The 26,933-nt window shown below is 45.5% G+C and overlaps 1 protein-coding gene across 4 annotated transcripts in view; it reads left to right on the top strand.

Moving 5' to 3' along the window:
* Positions 1–26,933, top strand: part of KANK4 (KN motif and ankyrin repeat domains 4) — a 99,822-nt gene that overhangs the window by 63,215 nt on the left and 9,674 nt on the right. For all 4 annotated transcript variants that reach the window (XM_003411150.4, XM_023549522.2, XM_023549523.2 and 1 more), the window contains 5 exons: positions 2,904–3,122; positions 6,838–6,925; positions 9,282–9,501; positions 15,009–15,151; positions 19,081–19,281. In XM_003411150.4, coding sequence (XP_003411198.1) covers positions 2,904–3,122; positions 6,838–6,925; positions 9,282–9,501; positions 15,009–15,151; positions 19,081–19,281 — 871 coding nt within the window. The remainder of the gene's footprint in view (positions 1–2,903; positions 3,123–6,837; positions 6,926–9,281; positions 9,502–15,008; positions 15,152–19,080; positions 19,282–26,933) is intronic.

The raw sequence follows: 26,933 nt of genomic DNA, 5'->3' as shown, positions 1-26,933 counted from the left end.
GAAAGGAAGACACTAGATGCAGATAACGGGTGACGTCGCTGTTGTATGTTCTGTGAGGAAATGACATGAGAAATGATAAAATGGGACGTAGTAGGAGAGTTGCTGTCTCCACTTTCATTAATGTTGGCCCGAGGAGAAACCATTTTGTTTTGTGCATTCACTGCTTCGTGTACCAAAAAATAACAACAATGGTAAAAAAAAAACCTGTTGCCATCGAGTTGATTCTGACTCATGGCAACCCCATGTATTACAGTGTAGAACTGTGCTCCACAGGGTTATCTTGGCTGTAATCTGTACAGGGGAGCCCTGGTGGTGTAGTGGTTAATAGCTCAGGCTGCTGACCAAAAGCTTGGCAGTATGAATCCACCAGCTGCTCCTTGGAAACCCTGTGGGGCAGTTCTACTCTGTCCTATAAGGTTGCTAGGAGTTGGAATCAACTCGATGACAATGGGTTTTGGTTTTGGTAATTCTGTACAGAAGCAGATCTACAGGGCTTTCTTCCCATGGTGCCACTGGGTATGTTTAAACCACCAACCTTTCGGTTAGTAGTTGAGTGCAAACTGTTTGCACCACTCAGTGACCTCACTGAAAAGAAGAATCCGCTTAATCTCAAAGCCAAAAGCAGGTCATATCTCTTCTCTGCTTAAACCCCCTACCGCCATGGTCCCCACTTTGTACCAAAACCTGGAAACCCCAGATGATGGCTCCCACCTGCCTCATCTCCTGCTTCTGGCTTCTGCCTTTCTTCCCTCAAACATACTGCCCTTAGGCTACCTCAGGGCCTTTGCATTTATATTAGCTGTTCCCTTCCTTGAAATACTCTTCTCCCAGGCATTCCTCATTATTTGTCACTCTAATGCAGTAGTTCTCCATCTTGGCTGCACATTGGAGACATCTTTAAAAAAAAAAATCATAGCGTAAAAACAAGCCCATAGCCATTGAGTCAAGTCCAACTTATAGCCACCCTGTATGACAGAGTAGTACTGTCCCATAGGGTGCCCAAGGAGCCCTGGTGGCACAGTGGTTAAGAGCTACAGTTGCTAATCAAAAGATTGGCAGTTCGAATCCACCAGCCGGTCCTTGGAAACCCTATGGGGCAGTTGTGTTCTGTCCTGTAGGGTTGCTATAGGTCGGAATCAACTCGACAGCAACAGGTTTTTCTTTTTTTATAGAGTTTCCAAGGAGTGGCTGGTAGATTTGAACTGCCAACCTTCTGGTTAACAGCCATAGCTCTTAACCACCGTGCCACCAGGGCTCCACTGGAGACATGCAGGAAGCTTTAAAAAATATCGATGTCTGTTCTCATCCCCTGAGATTCTGATTCAGTTAGTTTGTCATGCAGTTCAGGTATTGGAATTTTAAACGCCCCCAAGTGATCCTAATATGCAGCCCAGATTTTTGTGCTTTAATTAAGGCAGCCTCTCCTCCCATCACTCTATATCCCCATTGCCCTTTGTAAGTCTATTCACTGTTCTTATCACTATCTGAATAAAACATTTCTTTACATATTTCTTTTCTATCTTCCCCTGGTAGAATATAAATTCTGTTAGGGAAGGGACAGGAGCGCTGGTGGCACAATGGTTAAATGCTTGGCTACTAACTGAAAAGTTGGCAATTCGAACCCACTCAGTGCCTCCACAGGAGAAAGACCTGGCCATCTGCTCCCATGAGGATCACAGCCTAGAGAGCCCTGGGGCAGTTCTACACATGGGGTCACTATGAGTCAAAAATTGACTCGATGGCACCTAACAACAACAAAGGGCAGGGACTTTGGTATAGCATTGAGAACAGTGCTGGTATACAGTATGTGCTCAGTAAATTTCTGTTGAATGAATGAATGAACTTCCAGGTAAAGTTTTACTGACCTACTTCTAAGGAAAACATTACTTGGTAAATGTAATATGTTCTTCCCTGTCTGTCTTAATCACAAAAGCAAAAGGTTGTGCAAGCGCAACAGAGAAAAAAATATCTGGGATTTAAGTGAGACAAGACTGTGTGCCTACTAGGGAGCAGACTGGGTTTGCAAATCCAGTGAGCACAAGGGCCTTACAACAGCCACCATTCAGAGAAAGGGCTTTAGGAGGTTCAGTGGAGGCCATGGCTACTGGCCTCCATGGCTGTGTCCAGTGGCCCCAGAACTGGAAACGTTCATCTTAACACCAGCGTCCCCCATCAGGGGTGTTCTGCTGACCATCCGCAGAGGGATCGATAAGTCTTCCAGGATCTTCTCCATGACTTCTGGTCTATCTCTCAGTAGAGTCACTTATAAACGAATTTATAGAATATTGTTGGGGAGCGGGCCCATGAGTCAAGAGGCCCATGCTCTTTTGTTGTTCCAAGCAACAGCTTAAACAGGCTGCAAGTGAAAAAGGCAGATGTTGGTGTTCAGAGATCTATACTGTTCACTGTATCCCATGGGATCCCTGGTGCCAGTAGAAGTAGATGAGTTCATTCCTTGTCAGGGGTTTGCTGAGCTATGGCAGGAAGGCTAGAGGCAGGGCTCACCATCACCCAATGTCAGGCAGGTCAGGTAACTCGGTGGGGAGGGATATGTTCGCTTACATCTGGGCCCCTCTTTGGACCAGGCATTAGGATTCCAGAAGCAAATGCTTCTGTGAGAACCTTGGATCGCCTGACCAGTTAGGCAACTGGCTTTTGTGAGCTCGCTGCAAAGAGCTTATTTCATTATCTTTTCCGACACCTCTAGCGTCAGAGCCCTTTGCTGCATGTTTCTCTGACACTGAAGTTCCTGGGGAGCCCCTCTCCCCACCTGCAGGTGTGGAGAATGGAGGATGTGACTGGCAGGCTAGGGAGTGTTATCTGAGGTCACTTCACTCTCATTAGTTTTGACACAGGCATTGGGCAGGAAGGACAGAGCGAGTGACCTTTGTCTCCTCCCCCAGCTATGAGACCACCTCAAGTGAGGAGACCAGTGGCGAGGACAGCTCCCCTGAAGACTTGTCGGACAGTGAAGCTGAGAAGAAATGTGATGGCCTCGAACACAGGCGGGGCAAAGACACCCACCCCAGCTACGAGACCAGGCAGGGCGTCCCTGAGGGCACCCACAATGCAGGCCAGGAAGGCAGGCCTGGGGAGGAAATCCCCCATCCCAAGGCTGAGAGGTGAGTGGAATGGGTATAAATGGAGCACTTGTTCCTCTCAGAAAGGGCAAGGGCACTTATTCGTGCTTTCATTCAATCATTTGTTCATTTATTCATTCATTTATTCATTCATTTATCCATTCATTCACCAATATTTATGGAGTTTCCATCACATGCCAGGCACCGTGTGCTGACGTAACTAATCTGTTGTGACGCCCGTCTTCGGAATATACTGCCATAGTGTCTGAGCTTCCTAGGGCTGCAGTAACAGAATACCACAGACCAGGTGGCCTTGAAGAACAGAAATGTATCATAGTTCTGGAGGTTAGGAGTTCCAATCAGGGTATTGGCTGTGTTGATTCCTTCTAAAGGTTCAGAGAGAACTGTTCCATGCCTCTCTCCTTTCTTCTAGTGACCGCAGGCAATTCCTGGTGTTTTTTTGCTGTTTTTATCTTTACATGGTGCCTTCTCCCTGTGTGGGACTCTGTCTCCATGTCTGTCCTCCTCTTTCGTAAGCCAACACTCAAAAGGGATTAGAACCCATGCTACATGACCTCGTTAACTTCGCTGATAATATCTTCAAAGAAAGATCTTATTTCCCCAAACAAGGTCACATTCACAGGAAAAGGGGTTAGGACTTCACACAACTTTTTAGGGAACACAATTGAATTCATAACACATAGAGCTCTAGGTATAAAGCTAATAAAAAAAAAAATTTACCAAGCACTTATTCTATATAATCCTTTCAACAACCCTACAAGTTAGGTATTACCATAATCCCCACTTTAAAACCCAAAACACCAAACCCATTGTGGTTGAGTCAATTCAGACTCATAGCAACCCTATGGGACAGAGTAGAACTGCCTCATAGGGCTACCAAGGCTGTAATCTTTACAGAAGCAGACTGTCACGTCTTTCTCCAGCAGAGCAGCTGGTGGGTTCTAACCATCAACCTTTCAGTTAGCAGCTGAGCACTTACCCACTGCTCCACCAAGGCTCCTTAGCCCCACTTACGGATGTGGAAACAGAGGCTTAGAGAAGTTAAGGACACAGCTAGCAGAGCGGGGATTCCTGCCCAGTTCTTCCTGATTCTGAATCACCAGCTTTCCTGCCTCTCCAGTTGGCTGTGCTGACTGACCCTGTCTCTCTGAACGTGAATGGAGGTCGTGAGGTGACGAAAAGAGTTGGGCCCCCCAGATTCACATCCTGCCTCTGCCACCAGCAGCTTGAGTTGGGGCAGGTTTGTGAAGCTCTGGTGGCCTCGGTTCCTCATCTGTAAAATGTGGATGACAGCAGCCTGACAGGTTTGACTGAGAATTAAATGAGAAAAGTCTGAAAAATGCCTAGCACAGTGACTGGCACATAGTAGGCTCTCAATCAAAAACCCCAAACCCACTGCCGTCTAGTGAGCCTGCAGGACAGAGTGGAACTGCCCCTAGGGTTTCCAAGGCTATAAATCTTTACTGAAGCAGACTGCCACATCTTTCTCCCACAGAGTGTCTAGTAGGTTCAAACCACTGAGCTTTTGGTTAGCAGCTTAGTGCTTAACCACTGGGCCACCAGGGCTCCTAGGCTCTCAATATGTGGTAAAAGTAAGAATAAGTACCATTATCGTCATTATCATTATCCCCAGTAGTAGTGAGTTTAAAGGAATTCAGGGCTGATCAAGGAAAAAGATATGACCATGAGATAGCAATGTTGCACAGCAAGTAATTTTGGGGGCCAGTGCATTGACAGCACATGTAGGGGGCAGTCCCCACAGCAGGAGGTCTTCTACGTGGCACAGGGAGCCACCGGAAAGGGAAGAACTCATGAAAACCCTGGGGAACAACTGGACTAAACCAAAAGCAAAGAACTTTCCTGAATAAACCGAATGCTTCAAAGGCCAGTGGAGCAGGGGCCGGGGATTTGGGGACCATGGTTTCGGGGGACATCTAGATCAATTGGCATAATAAAAACTATTAAGAAAATATTCTGCATCCCATTTTGGAGAGTGGCGTCTGGAGTCTTAAATGCTAGCAAGCGGCCATCTAAGAGGCAACAATTGGTCTCAACCCACGTGGACCAAAGGAGAATAAAGAACACCAAAGACACAAGGTAAGTATGAGCCCAGGAGTCAGAATAGGCCACATAAATCAGAGACGACATCAGCTTGAGACCAGAAGAACTAGAATGTGCCTGGCTACATCCAATGACTGTCATGACAGGGAGTGCACAACATGAAGGAGCAGGAGAGCGGTGGGATGCAGACCCCAAATTCTCATAAAAAGACTGGACTTAATGGTCTGACTGAGACTGGAGGGACCCCGGAGGTCATGGTCCCCAGATCTTCTGTTAGCCAAGACAGGAACCATTCCCAAAGCCAACTCTTCAGATAGGGATTGGGCTAGACTATAAGATAGAAAATGATACTGGTGAGGAATGGGCTTCTTGGATCAAGTAGACACATGAGACTGTGTGTGCAGCTCCTGTCTGGAGAGGAGATGTGAAGGCTGAGGGGGACAGAAGCTGGCTGAACAGACACGGAAACACAGGGTGGAGAGAAGGAGTGTGCTGACTCATTAGCAGGAGACCAACTAGGAGTATATTAGTATATAGCGACGTGTATATAAGGCTTTGTATGAGAGATTAACTCGATTTGTAAAATTTCACTTAAAGCACAATAAAAATATTAAAAAAAAAAAAAAAACCCTGGGGAAGAAGACAAGGGAGGTAGGGAAGACTGACATGTGCCTTCATGATGTCCTGCAGCATGGTGGGGAGTCTGGGTCAGGGAACTCTAAAGGACAGACCCAGCTGGGGGTTGTTATACCTATAGGGTTTTATGTTATCTACAGCTAGCAGATGTTCGGCACATTTTTGAGGAGTGAGTGGAGCAGGCAGTCTCTAAGTGGCTAAAAATCTGCTTGTTTGGGCTATTTCTAAAATAATTCGGTAGGTATAATTTGAATTTGACACCTGCAGGCTTTTTTGGGCTAAAGGCCTCGGCTTGCTATGAACAAGTAAACACCCTGGGGCCAATACACAGAGCTCATCTTGGGCTCGTTCAACCAACACGAGCCTGGTTGCAGGACTGATGAGTAGTGTCAGGCAGGTCTGCAGGGCTGCCCAACAGGGCGGCACCAAAGGACGTGTGGAGTGAGTGAAGCTTCCTGTTGACTGAAGCTATTAAGTCCCAACTCAGGCCTCTTGGTGCTGAAAGACTCTGCCCTTACACTGACATGAGTGTCTCACCGTGGGCACCCGGCTTAATCGATTCTCATTTTATTGATTCTATTAGCATTTACAGTGCCCTTCATAGGAGGCTGACCTGAAGAAATTTCCTAGCGTGGATTGGGTTCTTCGGATTTTTCAAATCACCCAGGCAGAACATTTTCAGTCCGAAGTCGTTAAGACAAGGCTTCCTTTCCCAGTGTGTCAGGAATTGCCATTAGGCCTGCAGCCCCTAGAATGGTTTAGTTATCTGCCCTCGCCCCCTGAAAACAGCAGGTAAAAGAGTGAATGCTCTTGATTCATTGTCCAGAAGAGCTCAGAAGCCAAATCTTGTCGTCAGGATGCTATGTTCGCCCCATATTTCTGAGGAATGCCCCTTATCTTGCAGAGATGCCCAGTTTGGGTGTTCGTCTCTGAGAAATGAAAGAGAAGAGTGAAACCCAAAGTAGGGAAAAATAAAAAATATTCTTATCAACATGGAGACTGATACACATATATATGTATATAATTTTTTTTTCTCTAGATATAAACCCTCTGAAGAATTTCTTAATGCATGCCAGGCATTGAGCCAACATCTGCCAGAAATTGGAACCACCACCGACCGACTCTTGGTATTCCGATTTTTCATTGTCATGTAAGATCTCTGTACGTTTAAGCAGTTAGCTCCAGCTGGGTAACGTTGGTCCGTTGCCCGAGGCAGGCAGGGTGAGTGTGTACGCATGATGCCTTCTATTCTGGGTGCTTTTTCGTTGGTTCACATGCTGCTTCCTGAAGTGATTGATTATGCTGAGGAAGTGGAACCAATTGACAGGTGCAAGGAAACATGCCAGGTGCACAGAGGCACTTACAAAGTGTTACTAGGTGTTGCAACCGTCAATGTCTGCTCTAAAATGCTGTTTGTGGCTTAAGCTCAAGATGGCCTCGCGCTTGAGAGAACTGTGGGTTGAGTAGAAAGGGTGTGTGGAAAAGGAAACATGAGTTCTATTCCAGAACGTCATCTGTGAGATAGTGGGCAAGCTGGTTCGCAGCTGAGAGCCTCGGTTTCCCCATTAAAGAAGATGAGGGGAGTGGACAGGATGTCTCCATTGCCTTCAAGCCCTACCGTTTCATTCTGTAGTCTTCACTGGTTTTGTTGTAGTGTACCTCTGGGTCAAGGGATCAGAAACAAGAAAATACATCTGTTTGGTCGTTAACACCCTCATGGTCCAAGGGAACTTAAACATATAACTACTGGGTTCTACTTTTCATCAAGAGATATTGGCATAGACACATTTACCCAAGTTATAAGAGCATCTGGTAAGACCCAAAGTGTAACAACCTGTAAGCGTTTTAATAACCCATTTTGCTCTTCTTGCCGGAAAGTCCTACCAAACCAAACCAAACCCACTGCCATCAAGTCGATTCCTACTCATAGCAACCCTATAGGACAGAGTAGAACGGCCCTATAGGGTTTCTAAGGCTGTAAATCTTTACAGAAGCAGACTGCCACATCTTTCTCCCACTGAGTGGCTGGTGGGTTCTAACCACCGACCTTTTGGTTAGCAGCCAAGTGCTTTAGGAAGAGTCCCAGAAGTTAAAAAAAGATCAATTTAGCAGTGTTTTTTGCATTCCCAACCCATTTTCACTATTTTATCTTAACAGATTTGGCAAATAGCTGCTCCCAGATTGTTAAAGAACCCATACGCAACATGGATGTTGATCAAAACGACTGTTATTAATTCTTAAATGAATTACAGAACTAAGCTATTTCTTAGCTCTTCATTTAAAACCCACCAATATGTTCCTTAATATTAGCATCTTTTCCCGGATTCTTCTGAAGATTCCATGGTAGAAAGATATACTCTGATATATAAAAGTGTTTCAGCCACAAAGATCATTTTCTGTCCTAGAAAAATAATCAAGAGTGCATGTAACACAAGCCCTACACCACACCCATGGTAAGGGCCAAACGCAGGACCACCACCTACCTTAGAGACAAAGTGCGTTGTAGAAGAATCTTATTAGAGCTTTAGCAGTAAGGAAGCCTGGTATTTTTACCCCCATTTTATAGATGGCACAAGCAAGGTTCAAAAGGATTACATGACTTGCCAGGTCACACAGCAGAGCCAGGACTTCAGCCCTGGTCCCATTGATTTTGTGACTCCAAATCCAGTGCTCTTTCCAGTATAAAAACATATTTCCTTTTTACCAGAATGAGTGTGGCATCCTTCCTAATACTCACACCCCAATAGTTTCTTCCCTCCTTTAGGTAATAATCCAAACATGTCCTCTTTTAAACACTTATGCCATGTCATACACAAAGTTGATGTCTCTGGCACTGTCCTCGTTCACGGTTCCCAAGTTGCTGAATGGTATAGATAGTGGGGTCCTACCCCGGGTTGTTAAGCTTTTTACTCTGAAGGTCCTAGCAAAGCTTAAAAGCCAAAAATAACTCAAGCACACCTGTTTGAGGTTTTACTTTAAGCATAAATTGGGTATGTTGTTTGTCTTAGCTTTGAGCATGCATTTTTCCCATTAGTTAAATGTTGTGGCTTTCCAGCTGTGCCTGTTTAAAATACACAAGAGCCCTGGGTACAGTCTGGGGCAAGGTCAATATGGGCTGGTGCTATGGGCATGAAAGAGAGGGTGTTGGTCACCTTGTGCATACAGAGATGTGATCTGAACTTACAGTTGTCACAAACTGTCATCTAGTAGAGTTCTTATTACTGACACTGCTGTCCCAATTCCCCTTTCTGTCTTTCCACCTCACCTGGAGGAATGACTGCACAGGTACAAAGTATGTTGTTACCTCCCCAGTCACATCAGCTCTGAACTCTGTAGGAATAAATCACACAGAGAGTTGGACGGAGCTGAAGAGATAGTAGCAGAAGCATCCAAAGTTGACTTTTCCTAGTGGAAGCTAGTACCCAACCTGGGGCACTCCAGGCCAGGTAACCTCCTGGAATTGGAATTTTTCTGGTGTTTCAGAGGCAAAGCTTGAATACCATCAGTCAAGAGTGGTTCCGAATCTCAAGCCGGAAATCATCTAGCCCTGCTGTGGTGGCCGCCTACCTCCGCGGGGTCCAGCCCTACTCTCCCCACTTCCTAAAGCTGCTTGTCAACTTGGCTGATGGCAATGGGAACACAGCCCTTCACTACAGCGTGTCCCATTCCAACTTCTCCATTGTGAAGCTGCTGCTGGAGACAGGTCAGAAATGGTTGCATTTGCTCAGTCTGAGTCCCTCCATGAAGGGCAATTCTTGTATTATACTTCCCTCCAGCAAGGAAATTCTTCACTGTTCCGAGTTTCTACTGTATCCTAGGAGCTGGGCTAGACCAATTTGCCTTTATTATGTCATTTATTCTTCACAACACCCTTGTGATGTGAATATTATTATCTTCATTTTGCAACTGAGGAAACTGAGGCTCAGAGACGGTTACAGAATTTATTAGAGGCCGAGTGCAGGTAAGTGGTAGAGTGAGGTTTTGAACTCTAGTCTGTCTGACTCCAGAGCTGTATACCATATTGCCTCTAGGAATGGTCATGTTTTAACCATCTTCCTAAGATACTTTTTAACAAAGGCCATGGCTCCATTAGACCAGTTGGACTTATTCATCCCTCATCAGGTATTTATTGACTATGTATACTGTCCATACTGCTGCAAAGGGATGCACAGGTGAGCATCCCTCTGCTTCCCAGGAGTGTGCAGCCTAATAATCAGGGTGGAGTAGGATGATGGTCCCTAACAGAGAGATGCAAGATGTGACTTAGGGACTCAGAGGAAGCGAGAACATGTCCAGTTTGAGGAGCAGGAAAGATGGACTAAGGGGGGGTAGGGCTGCAGCAGGCAGAGAAACTGTCCCAGGTGAAGAAAACACCTTGTTGTTGTTAGTTGTCATTGAGTCAGCTCCAGCTCATGGTGACCCCATGTACAACGGAGTGGAACATTGCCCAGTCCTGCACCATCTTCACAATCGTTGGTATGCTCAAGTTCACGGCTGCAGCCCCTGGAGGGATCATCTAAGGGGATCATCTTTCAGCACTATTCTGATCCATAGGATTTTTATTGGCTAATTTGCAGAAGTAGATTGCCAGGGCTTTCTTCTTAGACTGTCTCAGCCTGGAAGTTCCACTGAAACCTGTCCACTGTGGTGACCCTGCTGATATCTGAAATACCGGTCGCACAGCTTCCAGCATCATATAGCTACATGCAAGTCACCACAGTACAACAAACGACAGTCAGGTGGTGGGAGAACACTTTACCAGAGATATAAAATCCCATATGATCTCCACTTATTTGACACATATCATTTAACCTCGTAACAACCCTATTATTAATTATTATTATCTGTTTTATAGATGAGGAAAGTGACACAAAAGTGAACAAACTTGCCTAGATCACTCAATGACTAAATGTGTTACTGGGATTTCAAGTAAAGGCTGTTGGGTTGCTGGAAATGGAGCATATGCTAGACCTGTGACCCTTATTTTAGGATCCTGAGTTGGAAGTTTAACTGGGCATCAAGAATCTGAACTCAGGATTCAGCAGCTTTCCCCCAGCTTGAATCTGGTCTGTCCTGGCCTAAATCCCTGACAAGACTTTCCATTGCTCCTGAATGAAAGGCAGCTTCCCCGTCCTGATCTTCAAGATCCCATATACCCTAGCTCTTACTTGCCTTTGCCATCTCTGCTGCTATAATGTTCTCCTGCTTCCCTCCACTCCTGCAACGCTAGCCTCAGACGCACTAAGCTCTTTCCCTTCTTGGGACTTTTGCAGTTTCTTTCTCTCTATCTGTGCTGTTTCCCCCAGATTCTTCTCATGACTGGCTCCTCATCATTGATGTCGCAGTTCAGATGTCACCTCCTCAGAAGTCGCCTCTTATAAAGTGGCTGCCCCCATCTCTCTCTCTAGAGGAGTGCCCTGTTTATTTCCGTAGATGGTCTTTGCTTGTCATTTCTATCCAACGGAATGTAAACTCAGTCAAAGGAGGGCTCTTGTCTGTCCTGTTCATGTCTATTTCCCCAGCACCTAGAATAGTTCCTGGCTGACTCATACACAGTAAGCATTGAGTGCGTCTATCTGTCAAATGAATGAGTGGGTTATTGACTCCTGATTACGTTAAATTCCAGAAAACTTCCAGTTCTCCAAAATTCTGTTAAGCAGCCTTGAAGCTCTTCACCCAAACAAGATAGGCAACATCCATGACAGCCCGAAGTGTTGAATGAATGGTTAAAACAGTTAACACGCTCCCCTGCTAAGAGAAAGGTTGGCGGTTTGAGTTCATCCCGAGGTACCTCGGAAGAAAGATCTGGTCATCTGCTTCTGAAAAAAAACACCCATTGAAAACCTGTGGAGCATAATTCTACTCTGACACAAGTGGGGTCACCATGAGTCATAATCGACAGCCATTATTCTTTTTTTGTAAGTTCTGACTGCTTCCCATATCCTCAGAGGAAGACTAAATTATAGCTCTAACACCTAGTGAACATTATTGGATTTCAGTTTTTTATAGATTCATGGATTTCAGTTTTTTATAGATTCATGGAAAGTATTAGCTCAATTGAGAAAGGAGCATAATTCAGTGGAGCATGCCTCTGTGTTCCACTTACTGTCTTCCAAGTGGGGTCTTTCACCATAGAACATAAATAATAGCAACTACTGCTTTTTGAGGAGCCCTGGTGGTGCTGTGGTTAAGGGCTATGGCTTGCTACCTGAAAGGTCAGCAATTCAAATCCACCAGCCAGTCCTTGGAAACCCTGTGGAGCAGTTCTAATCTGGCCTATAGGGTCGCTATGAGTCGGAATCAATTCAACAGCAATGGGTTTGGTTTGGTTACTGCTTTTTGAATGCCTTCTCTGTCATCGACATTGTGCTAGGTACACTATACATGTAGGCTACCATATAGAGTCCTTGAAGTGATTGTGAAACAGAGATTAATTGCATTTTTCAAAACTAAGGCTCAGAGAGGTTAAGTAAAGTGGTCAAGGTCACACAGCCAGTGAGTAGCCAAGCCAGAATTCCAACTCAGCTTTGTCACACTCCAAATCTGGGCTTTTCCTACTACCACAAACTAGGTTTTAGGGACACTGTGAGACTTGGGGAGCATCTATAATATGCATGATGAATCCAAAGATCGGTAACATATACCCCATGTCTTTAAGTAGCTCAAAGACTTTTGTGTTAGAAGTTCCCCTGGTGGGCCAGGCCAGGGCAGAGAATGGATTACCTAGGATTTGGTTGTTATAAATTTCTACTAATGTTGACTAAGAATCCAGTTAATATTCATCAAACTTAACGTGGTTTGGAAGCTTTTCCCTTTAACATACTGAAATAGCTCAAGAGCCATGAGCATCAAGTATGAAGGGGGCAGAGAGAACATGCTGAAAACTCTATTACTTTCACTCTTCTGTAGAAGGGAGTGTTGAGGGTGACAAATCTGTCATAGTCCCATTGTGGAGCATCCAGAAAGCACACTATAAACTGTAAAGGGCCCTACGGAAGTTACTTTTTTTTATTATCTTATATGCTAAAGAATACGGAAACCCTGGTGGTATAGTGGTTAAGTGCTACAGCTGCTAACCAAGAGGTCAGCAGTTCAAATCCACCACGTGCTCCTTGGAAACCGTATGGGGCAGTTCTACTCTGTCCTATAGGGTCAATATGAGTTGGAATCAACTTGATGGTAATGGGTTTTGGATATGCTAAAGAATAGAGGGCACTGGTTGTTCAGTTGTAGAATCCTTGCCTTCCATGTAAGGAGACCCAGGTTCAATTCCCGACCAATGTGCCACATTCACAGCCAACACCTGTCACTGGAAGCTTACATATTGCTGTGATGCTGAACAGGATTCAGCGGATCTTCCAGACTAACACAGACTGGGAAGAAAGGGCTGGTGATTGTCATCTGAAAATCAGCCAATGAAAACCCTATGGATCACAATGGTCTGATCCCATTGTGCATGGGGTCCCCATAAGTCAGGGGCCAACTGATGGCAGCTAACAGCAGCAATGTTAATGGAGCCATCCGTAAACTCCACTGGCGTAGTCCTTAGTGATCACCCTTTATTTTGTTGGAATGCCACTGAAGAAGGGGGAAGAGTGGTGAGTAATCAGCACGTGCTCAGTCAAGAACCTTTCTCCTCTCTCACCTCCAGGGGAGGTTGGCTTTGTTCCTTGGTGGCTGCTCCACTGTATCTGCTGCAAAAGCTCGGGTCTTCAAACCCTTCCCTGAGCCCCTGGGGATGAGTCAGACCTCACTTTATGAGCTACAAGTCCTGTTTTTGAAGAGATGAAAGAGAATTAGCAACCTGAGACTCATTTAGACATCTTAAAAGCAAACATAAAATAGTCATGGCGTTAAAAAAAAAGGTCATCAACAAGGCAGTACAAATATTCGTCTCAATGAGACAGAATTGTGAGGCTATGGTCGGGGCTATTATCCGGCTTTGGTAGCTAACCTGGTCATGACAGTGCCCAGATGAGCAGCAAGGAGGAGGTGCTCATAATGAGTCAGACTGATTGTTGTATATCTACTGGCATCCTGATATTACCAACCAACCACCCTCCAGTAGACTGGGACTCATGGTGACTCCATGCATGTGTCAGAGTAGAGCTGTGCTGCGGAGGTTTTCAATGGCTGATTTTTTTGGAAGTAGATTGCCAGGCCTTTCTTCCAGGGTGCTTCTGGGTAGACTCCACTGCCAACCTTTTGGTTAGCAGCCCACTGCTTGCACCACCAGGGATTCTAAATAGTGAGAGTGTATCCTAAAACATGCAGCTGTGGGCGTGCTAGGGTAAGTGAAGGGCTTTAGGGCCAGACAGATGTGGGTCCAGTTCACACTTTACCTTCATTTGGGCAGTTCATGTAATATCTATGAGCTTCCGTTTCCTTATCTATAAAATGGGAATAATCCCTTATGCTCTGATTTGGAAAATACAGTCAAGGCCATTGGACCCCTTGGCTGTCGCTAACTCTGCTGTGGAACCTCCTTTCTGTGTTACCTCAGAAAAGTTGTGAAGAAAAGAAGCCCGTTTTTTCTTTTTACCTTATTGTGGTGAAATACATAAAACAAAAAGTTTGCCATCTTTACTTATAAGTGTACAATTCAGTGACATGAATTATATATACCATGTTGTGGTAGCATCACTACTATCCATTTTCAAAAGTTTTACATCACCCCAAGCAGAAACTCAGTACCTCTTCAGCAGTAGCTCCCGTTCCTCTCTTCTCCAGCCCCTGGTAACTGTAATAGGCTTTTGTCTCTATGCATTTGCCTATTCTAGATATTTCATGTAAGTGGGATCACATAATATATGTCCTTTTGTATCTGATAATTTCACTCAGCATAATGTTTTCAAGGTTCATCCATGTTATAGCATGTGTCAGAACTTCATTTCTCTTTGTGGCTAAATAATATCGCATTGTATGGCTATACCGCACTTTTATCATTTATCTGTTGATGGACACAGATTATTTCCACCTATCAGCCATTGCAAATAATGCTGTGATGAACATTGGTGTACTGAAGCCAGTTTTAAAGGCTGCTAAATTGTAAAACACCAATCCCACTACTGTGGAAAGGATTCCTCTATTCCGTGTGTGGGGTTCCTTTTAACCAGCAGGCGGTATTCTGTCGAACTGGCCAAAGTGGGGTCTGGCTTCTGACACTTCGGGGGTTATTCCCTTAGCCTGCACTCATTGCTCCTCTTGCAGGTGTCTGCAGTGTGGACCATCAGAACAAAGCTGGCTATACCGCCGTGATGATCACGCCCTTGGCGTCTGCGGAGACCGACGAAGACATGGCTGTTGTCTGGAAGCTCTTAAGAGAAGGAAATGTGAACATCCAAGCTACTCAGGTAGGATGTGTGAACATAATCTCCTCTTCAATAAATGCAGAGGCACTTCCCTGCTGTGTTCTGCCAGTGGGGTGAGAAATTCCTTGCAGATCCATGCAAATTTCTTAACCCAAGAAGGCTGGGGCCTCCAGATGACATCTGTCTAAAGCCTGAACATTTGGTTTTCCTCAAAGGTTCCTGAGACCCAGACAGGACAGGACAGAGGTCAGTGAACATCTACTCTGTGTCCCAGTCTAAATGGCAAATTCTTCTGGACTTGACTTCTCAACCAAACATTCCCACAGTTAGCACAGTCAGCATGCAGTTTGGCTGCTCTAGGAAAGCCCCTGAAGGTGACCCACCCTGATCCATGACCCACAGGCATCTAACTAGGCAGGTGCTCTTTGGAAGTCTGGTCCTTTAAAGAAGGTCTCCCCTCTGTCATCTCTTCTCTCCCCAAAGCCTTTTAACAAAGCCATGAGTTCCCAACATAATGAAGAGAGGAGTGGATATCCAGGGCAGATAGGAGCTTCTGCTGAACAGGGGTTGTGAGAGTCCCCCACCTCCCAGGCCTCAGCTTTAGCCCAGAGTTATTGGCAAGGTCCATTGATGACTCATTAGTCACCAGCCTTGTAGGCAGTGGGCTTCCTAAGTCCTTTAAAGAGCCAGACCTCCAAACACTCTTCTTTTCTTACCTCTCCACCAACCAGTGTGAGTGACGCTGCTCCAGGCACACAGTGCCCCAGTCCCCAGGAGCAGTGCTATGGGCCAGGCTAAGAAGAGTTGTTACTATCATGAGCCAGTAACAAAGGTAGTAGCTGGGGAGTCAGGACTTGTGGGCTTTACCAGTTCACAATGTTACCTTGGGTCCCAGGGTCAGAAGAGCCCTTATAGGTCACTTATGTCTACCCCGTATTCTTTCTCAAAATCCTACGGAATGGTCACCAACTTCCGTATATACTTCCAGTGTCAGGGAAATTCCTTTCTACCAAAACACCCCATTTTTTACTCTCAGAAAATGATAAGTTTTTAACCTGAGCCCAAATCTGATACTTTGAACCTTTTATAGAGCATTTAGGTAGGAATAATTTTTTTTTGGTTCATTCCAAGGAAGATTTTCCAAACAGCAAAGGTATAGGGGGAAACTCAGGGAGTTAGGATGTCTCTGTTCAACCTTTTGGGCCCGTTTACTTGAGAACACAAAGTAGGGCCACGGTCTTTACACAGGAGGGCTCTGAGTTAAACAAGGCTCCGCATAAAACAATAGCAACTCCTCGAAAGGGCACTTGCCTGTCTTTGACCAATACAGAACAAGCGGGGTGCATTTAACTCTCCTTCTCCACCCAGAATGATTACTGACGGTAGCCAAACTGTCACCATCTATGGAGGGTCTGAGATTTTACTCTACCTTCAAGCTAATAAGTTTGCCTGGATGTTGGCATAAGACATGAGTCTCCTGTGTCAGAAACAAAGGACAGGTTATTACAGCAGTAGCCACAGTTAGCATTTGCACCAGTTCCTACAGGGTGGTGTGAGGTAGGCCAGATGATACCTCCATACAAAGTGGATTGTCTTACAGGAAAGGAACAGTGAGTTTAGGGAACCTGAATCTTTTATAATGGACAGTAAGCGTGCCTGCTCTTTGATCTGGAGGGAGACATTGTCTCTCCCTTCCAAGGCTGTTCCCAGTACAATCATCCTTGAAAATATAGACTGAAAAAAAGGGAAGATAGTGCCTCACTCATAAGACATGCAGAAAAGCAACAGACCCATGAAAATTTGTCTCCAACGATAGGTGTGACTCCCCTGTTTCTTGCCCCTCCCCAAAGTATTGCAGATGGTTGCCTAACCTGGTGGCAAAGTTACTTTGTACTCGTCACCTAGTAACAATCTACTGGTGGTGAGAAACAGGTATTTGTAGACCACTTTCTGGTTTTCAAAGTATTTTCACCCATCTACAACCTCTACCCCACTGGATTCAATAAAGCTGTTTTCATTATAATAATTATGTTTCCCATAAACATCAATTTTTCTGGAATTGGCCCTGTTGCAAGAGAGTATGCTCGCCAGTGATGAAAATCAGTCCCTTCTTTTTACAGTGAAGGAAACTGATGCTCTGGGAGAGCAAGGGACTTGTCCCAGGTCACTTGTCTCAGGCAGAAATGTGTAGCTATAGCTACCCCCAGAGGCCTTGTATGTATGAGGAGAAGTAAAGGTACCAAGTTAAATGGGAGTGAATGGGAGTCGGCTGGGCATAAGTTCCTTATATCTCTGTGTATCTCCAGGGCCCTTGAAGTGCCTGGCATAGAGTAACACCCTGTAAATGATCATTGAATTAAACCGTATTGAACTGAACCAGAAGGGAGGCGAGGAAGGAAGGAGCCTGGAGTCAGGCAGAAGGGCAGGCGCTAAACACAATCTGGATATATCATCTGGCCTTAATAACGCTTGGAAAGAGGGGTCTGGATGGAAACCTAGTGGTCTCGTTAGTCCAGTAAACAGCCATTACTTCTGAGCTGAATAAAAGCAGACCAAAAAGTAAACAGGTGTATCTGGAAAGATCTGTCTGGGCTCCAGAGAAACAGGGAGTCAAGGGGACCTAATAATATACTCCCACATATTGAGTACTTATGACAGGCCAAGCATTTGGCACACTGCATCTCTACTCCTCATACTTATCATTGTATCTAACACTCACCTAGCACTGGTAAAGTGCTCAACTCTGCCCTAAGCTCTTCCCATGTATGTTAATTCATTCAGTTCTCACAACCCTATAAGATAGGTAATATTATTAATCATTCCTATTTTACCAGACCAGAAAAAGTCACGGAGAGGTTAACTTGCCCACATTTACAAAGCTAATACTAAGTGGTAGAGCCAGGACTTTTCTGATTCCACCCCGCTTTCTTTTCTGTAAACTGCAGCATTCTGGGCTAGGAAGCTTAATCCATCAATGACTGCAGATTGGAGCTTTAATCAGTTAACACATCAGCAAACAGGTCCTCAGCACTTCTGATGTGTAAGACACTGTGCTTCAGAGCCACAAGGGATCTGAAAGAAGAGAAAACATAGTCCTGGCCTTATTCTTACAACTTTACAAAGCCTGACTAGTGCAATCAGGGAGACAAGCTTGACTCGCCTAGTGCCTAAGAGAACCATGAGGGCAAAATATATACATAGAGGAGACTGTGTATATATACAAAAAATGCCTGAAGTGAGAAGTGATGGTCAGTTTATAGTCAGAAAAATGACTATTCTACACTTACGTATTTGATTCCCACGAAAGCCCCATGAGGTACACAGGACAGATTGTTACTAAATTAATTTATAAGGAAAAAAAAAAAAGCCAAGATTCAGGTTCATGAGCTAGTAAACAGCAGAACTAGACTTGGACCCAGATTTTAGACTCTAATCCATGGCTACAGATTAGAAATAACCACGAGGAAATGCAAACATACCTTGTTGAGGCAAGATGGTTCTGGCTATCATTAAACGGTTGCGATAATTTTTAAAAACAGATTATAAAATGTGAAAATACCAGAGGCATTCAGATCAGGCCAGGGCCTCGTGGAGCAGTCAGACTGGGGCAGATGGTAAGAAGCTGTGGTGCAGGGGCATTCGGTCCTTCATTTATTCCATCAATCAACCTTTAGCAGCATGTACTCGGTGCTGGGCACTGGGGAGACAGAGATGAAAAAGACTTAGTCCCTGCCACCAAAAATTTCATAGTCCATGAGAGAGACGTTGACAGGTTACAGCACCAAGCGATAAGTGCTGGGCTGAGTTATGAATCCTGTACTTGGGGAATTAGGGAAGGCTTTAGAGGAGGTAGCATTTGTGTCCCATACCCAGGTCAGAAGGAAATTCAGATCAATGGCCATTTTCTTGAGATGTCTTCACTGAGCATACTCAGGTGGGAGAGGGGTCCATCTCTGTGGCTCTGTGTGCAGGGAGGCCAGACTGCGCTGATGCTGGGAGTGAGCCACGACAGGGAGGACATGGTCCAGGCGCTGCTCAGCTGCCAGGCAGACGTCAACCTGCAAGACCATGATGGATCGTCGGCCCTCATGCTGGCCTGTCGCCATGGCAACGCGGACATGGTGCGGCTGCTCCTGGCACACCCGGCCTGTGACAGCAGCCTGACTGACAAGGTGAGACTTGTAGGCAATGAACAAATAGGTGTTTAACTTCTGGTCTTGAGAGAGGCCTTGCCACTCAGCACAATTCAAGGAACTGTATGGTGGTAGCAACAAAATTAACGTCAGAACGTTGTTTTGGGATTTAATGAGATGATACCTAGTAGTAAATGCTTGAAGCCTTGGAGCTGGAAAATCCCAAACCCTAGCCTTTCACACCACCATCCTGGCCTGGGACCTGAGCCTCATCTGGCCATGGCAATAACAGCATGTGGCTTTGAAGCAGCATCTTGGGCAAGGAATCCGTGCTGGCTGGTGGGGACTCCTGGAAAGCCAGATAAAGGAACCAATTACAAATTATGGCCCGTCGCCAACAGGGATCCATATTATGGAGTGGCCCATTTCATCAAATGAACCTGCTTGAAGTTATGTTACCAGACACAGGCCACTTAAATAAACTTCCTTGTAAGGTCATGATGATGACCACGATGATGATAGCTAATGTGTATCAAGTGTTTAGTCTGTGCCAGCTACTGTACTAAGCATTTACAGTGGATCATCTCATATAAATACTACGCAAGCTTATGTGGTTGATCTTGTTGCTACCATCATTTTTCAGAGTGGATAGGTAACATACCCAAGATTACACAGCTAGTGAAATTAGCTCCATCGAACTCCTAAGCTCATACTCTTAACAGCTCTGTTATCATCAACTGTTGTCACGTTGGAGAGTCCATGTCTCTGATTCCCTGCTGGAGCCCAGCACCCAGCAGCGTGCCTACCAATTCAGGTGAATGAATCAACACTTGAATGAAGGAATGTTTAAACTTCCCAGAGAAATCATCAGTATGTAATCCTGTTACTGACAATTGCTGTTAACTGCTGTTAAGTTTGCCCCCCGACTCAGGGTGATCCCGTGCACAACAGAACTAAAGGCCGCCTGGTTTGGCACCATCCGCATGATCAGTTGTGAATCAGACCATTGTTACCTATAGGATTTTCATTGGCCAATTTTTGGACGTAGACCGCCAGGCCTTTCTTCTTAGTCTGGAAGCTCCACTGAAACCTATCCAGCACCATAGCAACACACAAGCCTCTACTGACAGATGGTGGTGGCTGCCCATGAGGTGCATTGGTTGGGAGTCAAACTGGGTCTCGTGCAAGGAAGGTGAGAATTCTACCACTGAACCACCAATGCCCCTTACAGATAATTACAGTGGGTAATATTCTAGAGTACTGGGGAGGGGGGGGTTCTTTTCCCTGCGTTATCTCCCTTAACCTTCACAATAATCAGTGAGTAGATACTGTGATCCCCATTTTTACTGATAAGGAAACCGAGGACTGGAGAGGTTACATAAATATCCTAAGGTCACAAGCTGCTGATTAAAAGAGCAGGACTTCAAACCAGGTCTGACTCCAATATCCTTAGCGTTGGCACTGTAATTTAATGCCTTAAACAGACTTCTTTACACTTTTTTTACAACCACGGTTCAAAGAGAACAAAAGCCCAGCAAGAAGAGAGCCCCCTCCCTGCCCAGGGACATCCCCTCTTAATCAGCCACATCTGAACCACCGAGATTGTTCATTGGTGCTTCAAGCTGCTGGGCCCCACACAGCCATGCTTGGGAAGCAGGCATCAGGGTCCACTGTCTTCAGGTCCCACGCACCCCAGCTTTGCTCCAGAGCCATTTTTTAGATAATTAGAGCACTCAGACCCCCTTGAAATTCATTTGGGAACAGGGGTGGGCTGCAGGAAATATAAACCCCCTTTCCAAACATCACCCCAGACAAAGGATCTGTTAATGAGCTGCCTGCCAGGGCTGTGCTGGGAGGAAGGAGGTAGCCTGTAATCTGGAGCAGGCCTGGACATCAAAGGCCTAGGACCACTGCTGCTGACATGGGAAGGCCTGGGGGGCTGGGCAGAAAAAAAAGGCAGAAGAGGGACAAAAAAAAATACTGATTGCCACTGAGTCGATTTGGACTCACAGTGACCCTATAGGACTGGATAGAACTTCCCCCAAGGATTTTCAAGGCTTTACTGAAGCAGACTGCCACATTTCTCTCCCATGGAGTGCCTGGTGGGTTCGAACCAACAACCTTTTGCTTAGCAGCTGAGTGCTTAACAACTTTGCCACAAGGGCTGGCCATGGGAAGCCCCTGGTTAGCTGGGATAATCAAGCAGTGAGCCTGAGAGCATCTCCTGGACACCTCTGGAGGCCTATTCTTTGCTAAGACAGAGATCAGTGGCTTCTTTCAGGATGTGAAAGAAGAGCCACGGTGGGAGGACTCTGTTGTACTTTGGACAACTTAAGTGTGATTGTTAGAAGCATTTTTTTAAAAAAAAACACTCTTGAGTTTGAATCTGGGTTCAGTCACCGTGTGCCTTTGGGCAGGTCATCTAACTACTCTGAACCTATGTATAAAACCTGTTGCCATCGAGTCAATTTCGACTTGTAGCAACGCTATGGGACAGAGTTGTACTGCCCCACAGAGTTTCCAAGGAGTGGCTGGTAGATTTGAACTGCCAGCCTTTCTACTATCAGCCAAGCTCTTAACCACTGTGCCACCAAGGCTGTGAGCCTATGTACGTCCATCTGGAAAATGGGCATACATAAATATGGTAATGCATGTACAAAATGTCTCGTTTGCTATCTAGGAGGTGTTCAATTGATGTAACTGTTATTATTATGAGTAGGTGAACAGTGATAGCTAAAACAAAACCACTACAGCAATGAGCAGGAGCCTCCACCTTTGTTGGCGGTGTCTGGAGTTAGGAGAGCTGATCAGAGGGAGATTGGTCCCAAAGGGAGAGGCTACCTGGTTGACACACTTGGCTTAGTCCAGTCATTCTAAGCTGGAGACAGTCCTGCCCACCACCCCCAACCATGGGTTGTTGTTGTTGGGTGCTGTTGAGTTGATTCTAACTCAAAGCAACTCCATATGTCAGAGTAGAGCTGTCCCAGAGGGTTTTCTTGGTTGTAATCTTTACGGGAGCAGATCACCAGGTCTTTCTTCTACAGAACCACTGGATAGATTCAAACTGCTAACCTTTCAGTTAGCAGCCAAGTTCTTAATCATTGGTTGCACCACCAAGGCTCCTTGCCCATCAGGGGACGTCTGACAATGTCTGGAGACATTCTTTTTGTCATAACTGGGGCTAGGGCACTCCTGGCATCTAGTGGGAAGAGACCAGGGTGCTGCAAAACATCCTGCAACATGCAAGACAGCCCCCAGAACAAGTAATTACCCAGCCCATAATGTGCCACAGTTGGGAAGCACTGATTTAGGAGCATACTGATAACCAGGTGGGCTCAGACAGCCAGACTCGGTCAAGTGCTGGTTCAAAAAGAGCCCTGCCAGCGTGGGGGACCAGGCTGGCTGTAGTTGAGGGCAAGGCTGGAAGCCGGAAGGGAGGGACTGGAGTGCTAAACCAGAGGTGGAGGCAGAAGGCCTGTCATAGGGGAAGGTGGAGAACATTAGAGAAAGCCCAGCCAACACAGGGGTATCCAGACAGAGCCAGCAACAGGCCCACAAGGCTGGCTGGGTTTCAGACTCCACCTATGGCCCAGTGACTTGCTACTTGCCTGGATAAGGGTTGATTCAGGATTTGTACCCCAATTTTCCATCCGTGGAGCTGGGAAAATGACTTGGGTGATAACAGCCTGTACATCCATGAGGTGAGATATTTCTATAGTCTACAGGGGAGAAGGGGGCTGGTGACTGAGGCCCTTATCAAGCCTTGTGCCAGGTGCTGTACATTTAAGAGGAAAGTCAAATATAATAATTAATAATATAATAATCACCCTATCATTTCAATAAGGGCTCCTTACACCCAACAGCTCCATGGAAGAAAGACCTAGCTGGCTGCTTTCATAACAATTACAGCCTAGAAAACCCTTTAAGACAGTTCTACTCTGTCATATGGGATCGCTGTGAGTCAAAAGCGACTTAATGGTACCTAACGACAATAATGGAAACCCTGGTGGTGTAGTGGTTAAATGCTACGGCTGCAACCAAACGGTTGGCAGTTCGAATCCGCCAAGCGCTCCTTGGAAACTCTATGGGGCAGTTCTACTCTGTCCTGTAGGGTCACTTTGAGTCGGAATCAACTCGACGGCACTGGGTTTAGTTTTGGTTTGAACAACAATAACAACATCACTTCAATATTTATGGAGGCTTCGATGTTAAGAGAATGAATTATTTGGGAATTCTCATGAAAGACTGAGAATTCATGTCCTGAAATTTGTTCCCCTCATATTGCCAACATTTAAAGCTGGATATAGGCAGAACCCCTAGAACAGCTGGCAAAGCATTTCCCTGAGCTTAAGAAGGCAATTCAAGAAAATCAGCCACCCAGCCTCTTTGTAGCTGCCAGAGCGAGAAGGCCCGGGAGGTGGTAGAGGGGACTGAGCACCCTTTGAAGAGCTTACTTTGGCAGCTTCAACAACAACAACAAAAACAGTTGCTTTCAAGTCAGTTTCAACTCATGGTGACCCCATATGTGTCAAAATACAGCTGTGCTCCCTAGGGTGTTCAGTGGCTGGTTTTTCAGAAGTAGATCATCAGGCCTTTCTTCTGAGGCACCTGTGGGTGGACTTGAACCTCCAGCCTTTCATTTAGCAGCTGAGTGCCTTAACTGCACCATGCAGGGACTCCGGCTTCTCCAAAGCATCCATCCAACTGAAACTTTTTGAAGGCAGACCGTGCCTTACTCATCTTTGTGTGACACACAATGAATTCTTGGTGAGTTCTAGTCAGATTGAGAAACACCCTGCACACACACATACGCATACACACATACGCACACACAGGTCTTCAGGTCACAGATTCCCGGTCTCCTTAACCAGGCCTGCAGTTTTGGGGAGCTGCCACGGTGCCTGGCTCCCCGCTGGACCTACTTGCTGCTGGCTTGTTCTCAGGGTTCTTATAGAGGCACCCACCTCTCTAGTCACACTTCCTGAGCTGGATGGTGTCCCCTCTCTCGCTGTCTGCAGTTGAGCAGTCTGAAGATGCAGGCTGTTGTGACCAGATGGGCCCCATTAAAAGACACATGAGTCCACTGGGACTGGCTCTGTGGCTCTTTCCCAGGGTAATGGTAACCACACTCTTCATGTTTACACAGCACCTCAGAGGTGACAAAGCCCTGCAGGTGGAATGCAGAGTAAGGAACACAGGCCTGAAAACACCCAGGCTCTTCCCTTATGAGGCCGCTACCAGACTCCCTGCTTAAAACCTTTGCTTTGTTCCAGCCTTGGTCAGTCTAAGAAAATACTCATTAGGACTTATGTTGCTCAATTTCTTCATCACATTGAAATGAATACTTCTATTTTATCATCCAGGCCTTCCCTCTAACAACACTTAATGAGTGCCTTCCAAATGCCAGGTGCCAGGCCAGAGGCTGGGATTCAGCAATGAGAAGTTTAGATTGAGTTCCTGACCTCCTGGAGACCAATGTTTATCAAGGAACCCCACAAATACCAAATTATAATGGTAGTAAAAGTAGAGAGAGTCATGAGGACTTCAGAGAAAGAACGTCGTATATTTTGTGAAGACCATGTGCCATCCTTCAGCCTCTCACCGTAACGCCACTTCCTCTCTCTCCCTTCCTGTAGCAAGCAGTGGTCATTCTTCTTGGAGCCCATTCTTTTATTCCTGCTTGTGTGGTGTTTTGCTGTGTGTTATAGCAGACTTGGTGGCTCAATGATTAAGAGCTCGGCTGCTAACCAGAAGGTTGGCGGTTTGAACCCACCCAGCGGCTCTGTGGGAGAAAGACCTGGCGATCTGCTCTCATAAAGATTACAGTCAAGAAAAGCCTATGAAGCAGTTCTGCTCTGTCACATGAGGTTGCAATGCGTTGGACTCGACAGCACCCAGTAACAGTTATTTACATGCATGTGGAACTCAGTCACAGCTGGATTCTATCCTGGTACCCAGGGAACAGACTGAAGAGTTCTAAACTGGGTGTTAACACTTCCCACCAGCTTATATGAAAGAATGTTTCACATTTTAGGACAATAATTCCACACATATACTGTAGAGAACAATCTAATGGAGTCTTGGGTGCCCCCCCCCAACCAATTCCACTAATATTTCTGCAGCAAAATGTATAAATAGTCATACTAAGTGGGGTAAATAAGTAATACAGATAGATAGCCTCAGGTTGGGTTTTGCCTCCAAATGAATTAGGAAAAAAGTCTGGTTTTTGGAGCTGTTGAGATTTCAGAATTCTGAGTACTGTATTGAGCTGGCTTCTAAGAGCCTGCAGCTGCCCTTGTGGAGGTCAGAGTCCACCCCCCTCCCCAGCCCTTGTCGGCCTGCCCCTCATCTCTGTATAGAGAATGACCAGTGTTAGACCCCTTCTGAGTGCAGCCCTTTGTACAGCTGGATGGCAGCCTCCTGCATTGCCACAGCAGTGTAAGAAGTTGTATGACATCATTATATTAGTTCAGAACTAAAAATGTGCGTCATCTGTGATGCTCTGAGCCCAGTTCTGAGAGTCGTTCCTTAGAAAATAATTAAAAATGTGAAAATGCTATTGCACCAAGTTTGTGATGGAAACAATTTATGCTGTTTCCAAGTCTTCACCATCCCAATAGAAGGGAAGTGGCTTGGTAAATTGTGGGATATTATACAGCCGTTAAGGAAACTCTGGTGGTGTAGTGATTACAAGCTATGGCTGCCAACCAAAAGGTTGGCAGTTCAGATCAACCAGGTGCTTCTTGGAAACTCTATGGGGCAGTTCTACTCTGCCCTGTAGGGTCACTGTGAGTCAGAATCGACTCGATGGCAATGGGTTTGGTTTTTTGGTTTATATAGCCATTAAGGAGCCCTGGTAGTACAGTAGTTAAATGCTTGGCTGCTAACCGAAAGGTTGGCCGTTCAAACCCATCCGCCGCTGTGCAGGAGAAAGATGTAGCAATTTGCTTCCATAAAGATTACAGCCTTGGAAACCCTATGGGGCAGTTCTACTCTGTCCTACAGGGTCTCTAGGAGTCAGAATCGACTTGACGGCAGTGGGTTTGGTTTGATTTTATGTAGCCATTGGAGACCCCGAATGGTGCAAACAGGTAATGTACTTGGCTACTAACTGAAAGGTTGGAGGTCCACCCAGAGGCACCTCAGAAGAAAGGCTTGTGACCTACTTCTGAAAAAATCAGCCTTTGAAAACCCTATGGAACACAGTTCTACTCTGACACACATGAGGTCGCCACGATTCAGAATCAATTCAATGACAACTGGTAGCTGGTTTAGACAGCCATTATAAAAATCATGTGTCACGACAACTTTATAAGAACATGGAAAAATCTCATAGCATTTCACGGTACGTTAAAAATAAAAGCAGATTCAAAATTGATATACACTATCATTCTTCTGTTTGGAAATTTTTATCATTTTTCTGTTTGGAAACAACAATAAATTTGCACAGGAGAAAAGACTAGAGGGAAGCACCCCAAAATGCTTGAGTATTTAGGTCTATGTCATGGAATAATGGAAGATTTATTTTATTTATTCTGTTTTTTTAATTTTTTAAAAAAGTATTAAAAGACAAAATAATACTTCCTTGCTTCCACTGGCACACATTGCCTAGGAGTCCAGACCATTTTTGTGGAAGGGGGCCCGTTTCCCATGATCCTCCTGCCATTGGAATCTCCTTCTTTCTTAGGGTC

This window comes from Loxodonta africana, chromosome 3, assembly GCF_030014295.1.
Source record: "Loxodonta africana isolate mLoxAfr1 chromosome 3, mLoxAfr1.hap2, whole genome shotgun sequence".
In the NCBI taxonomy this organism is placed as follows: domain Eukaryota; kingdom Metazoa; phylum Chordata; class Mammalia; order Proboscidea; family Elephantidae; genus Loxodonta; species Loxodonta africana.
Note: the sequence above shows the minus strand (reverse complement) of the source record. Positions and strands in the feature narration are given on the sequence as shown.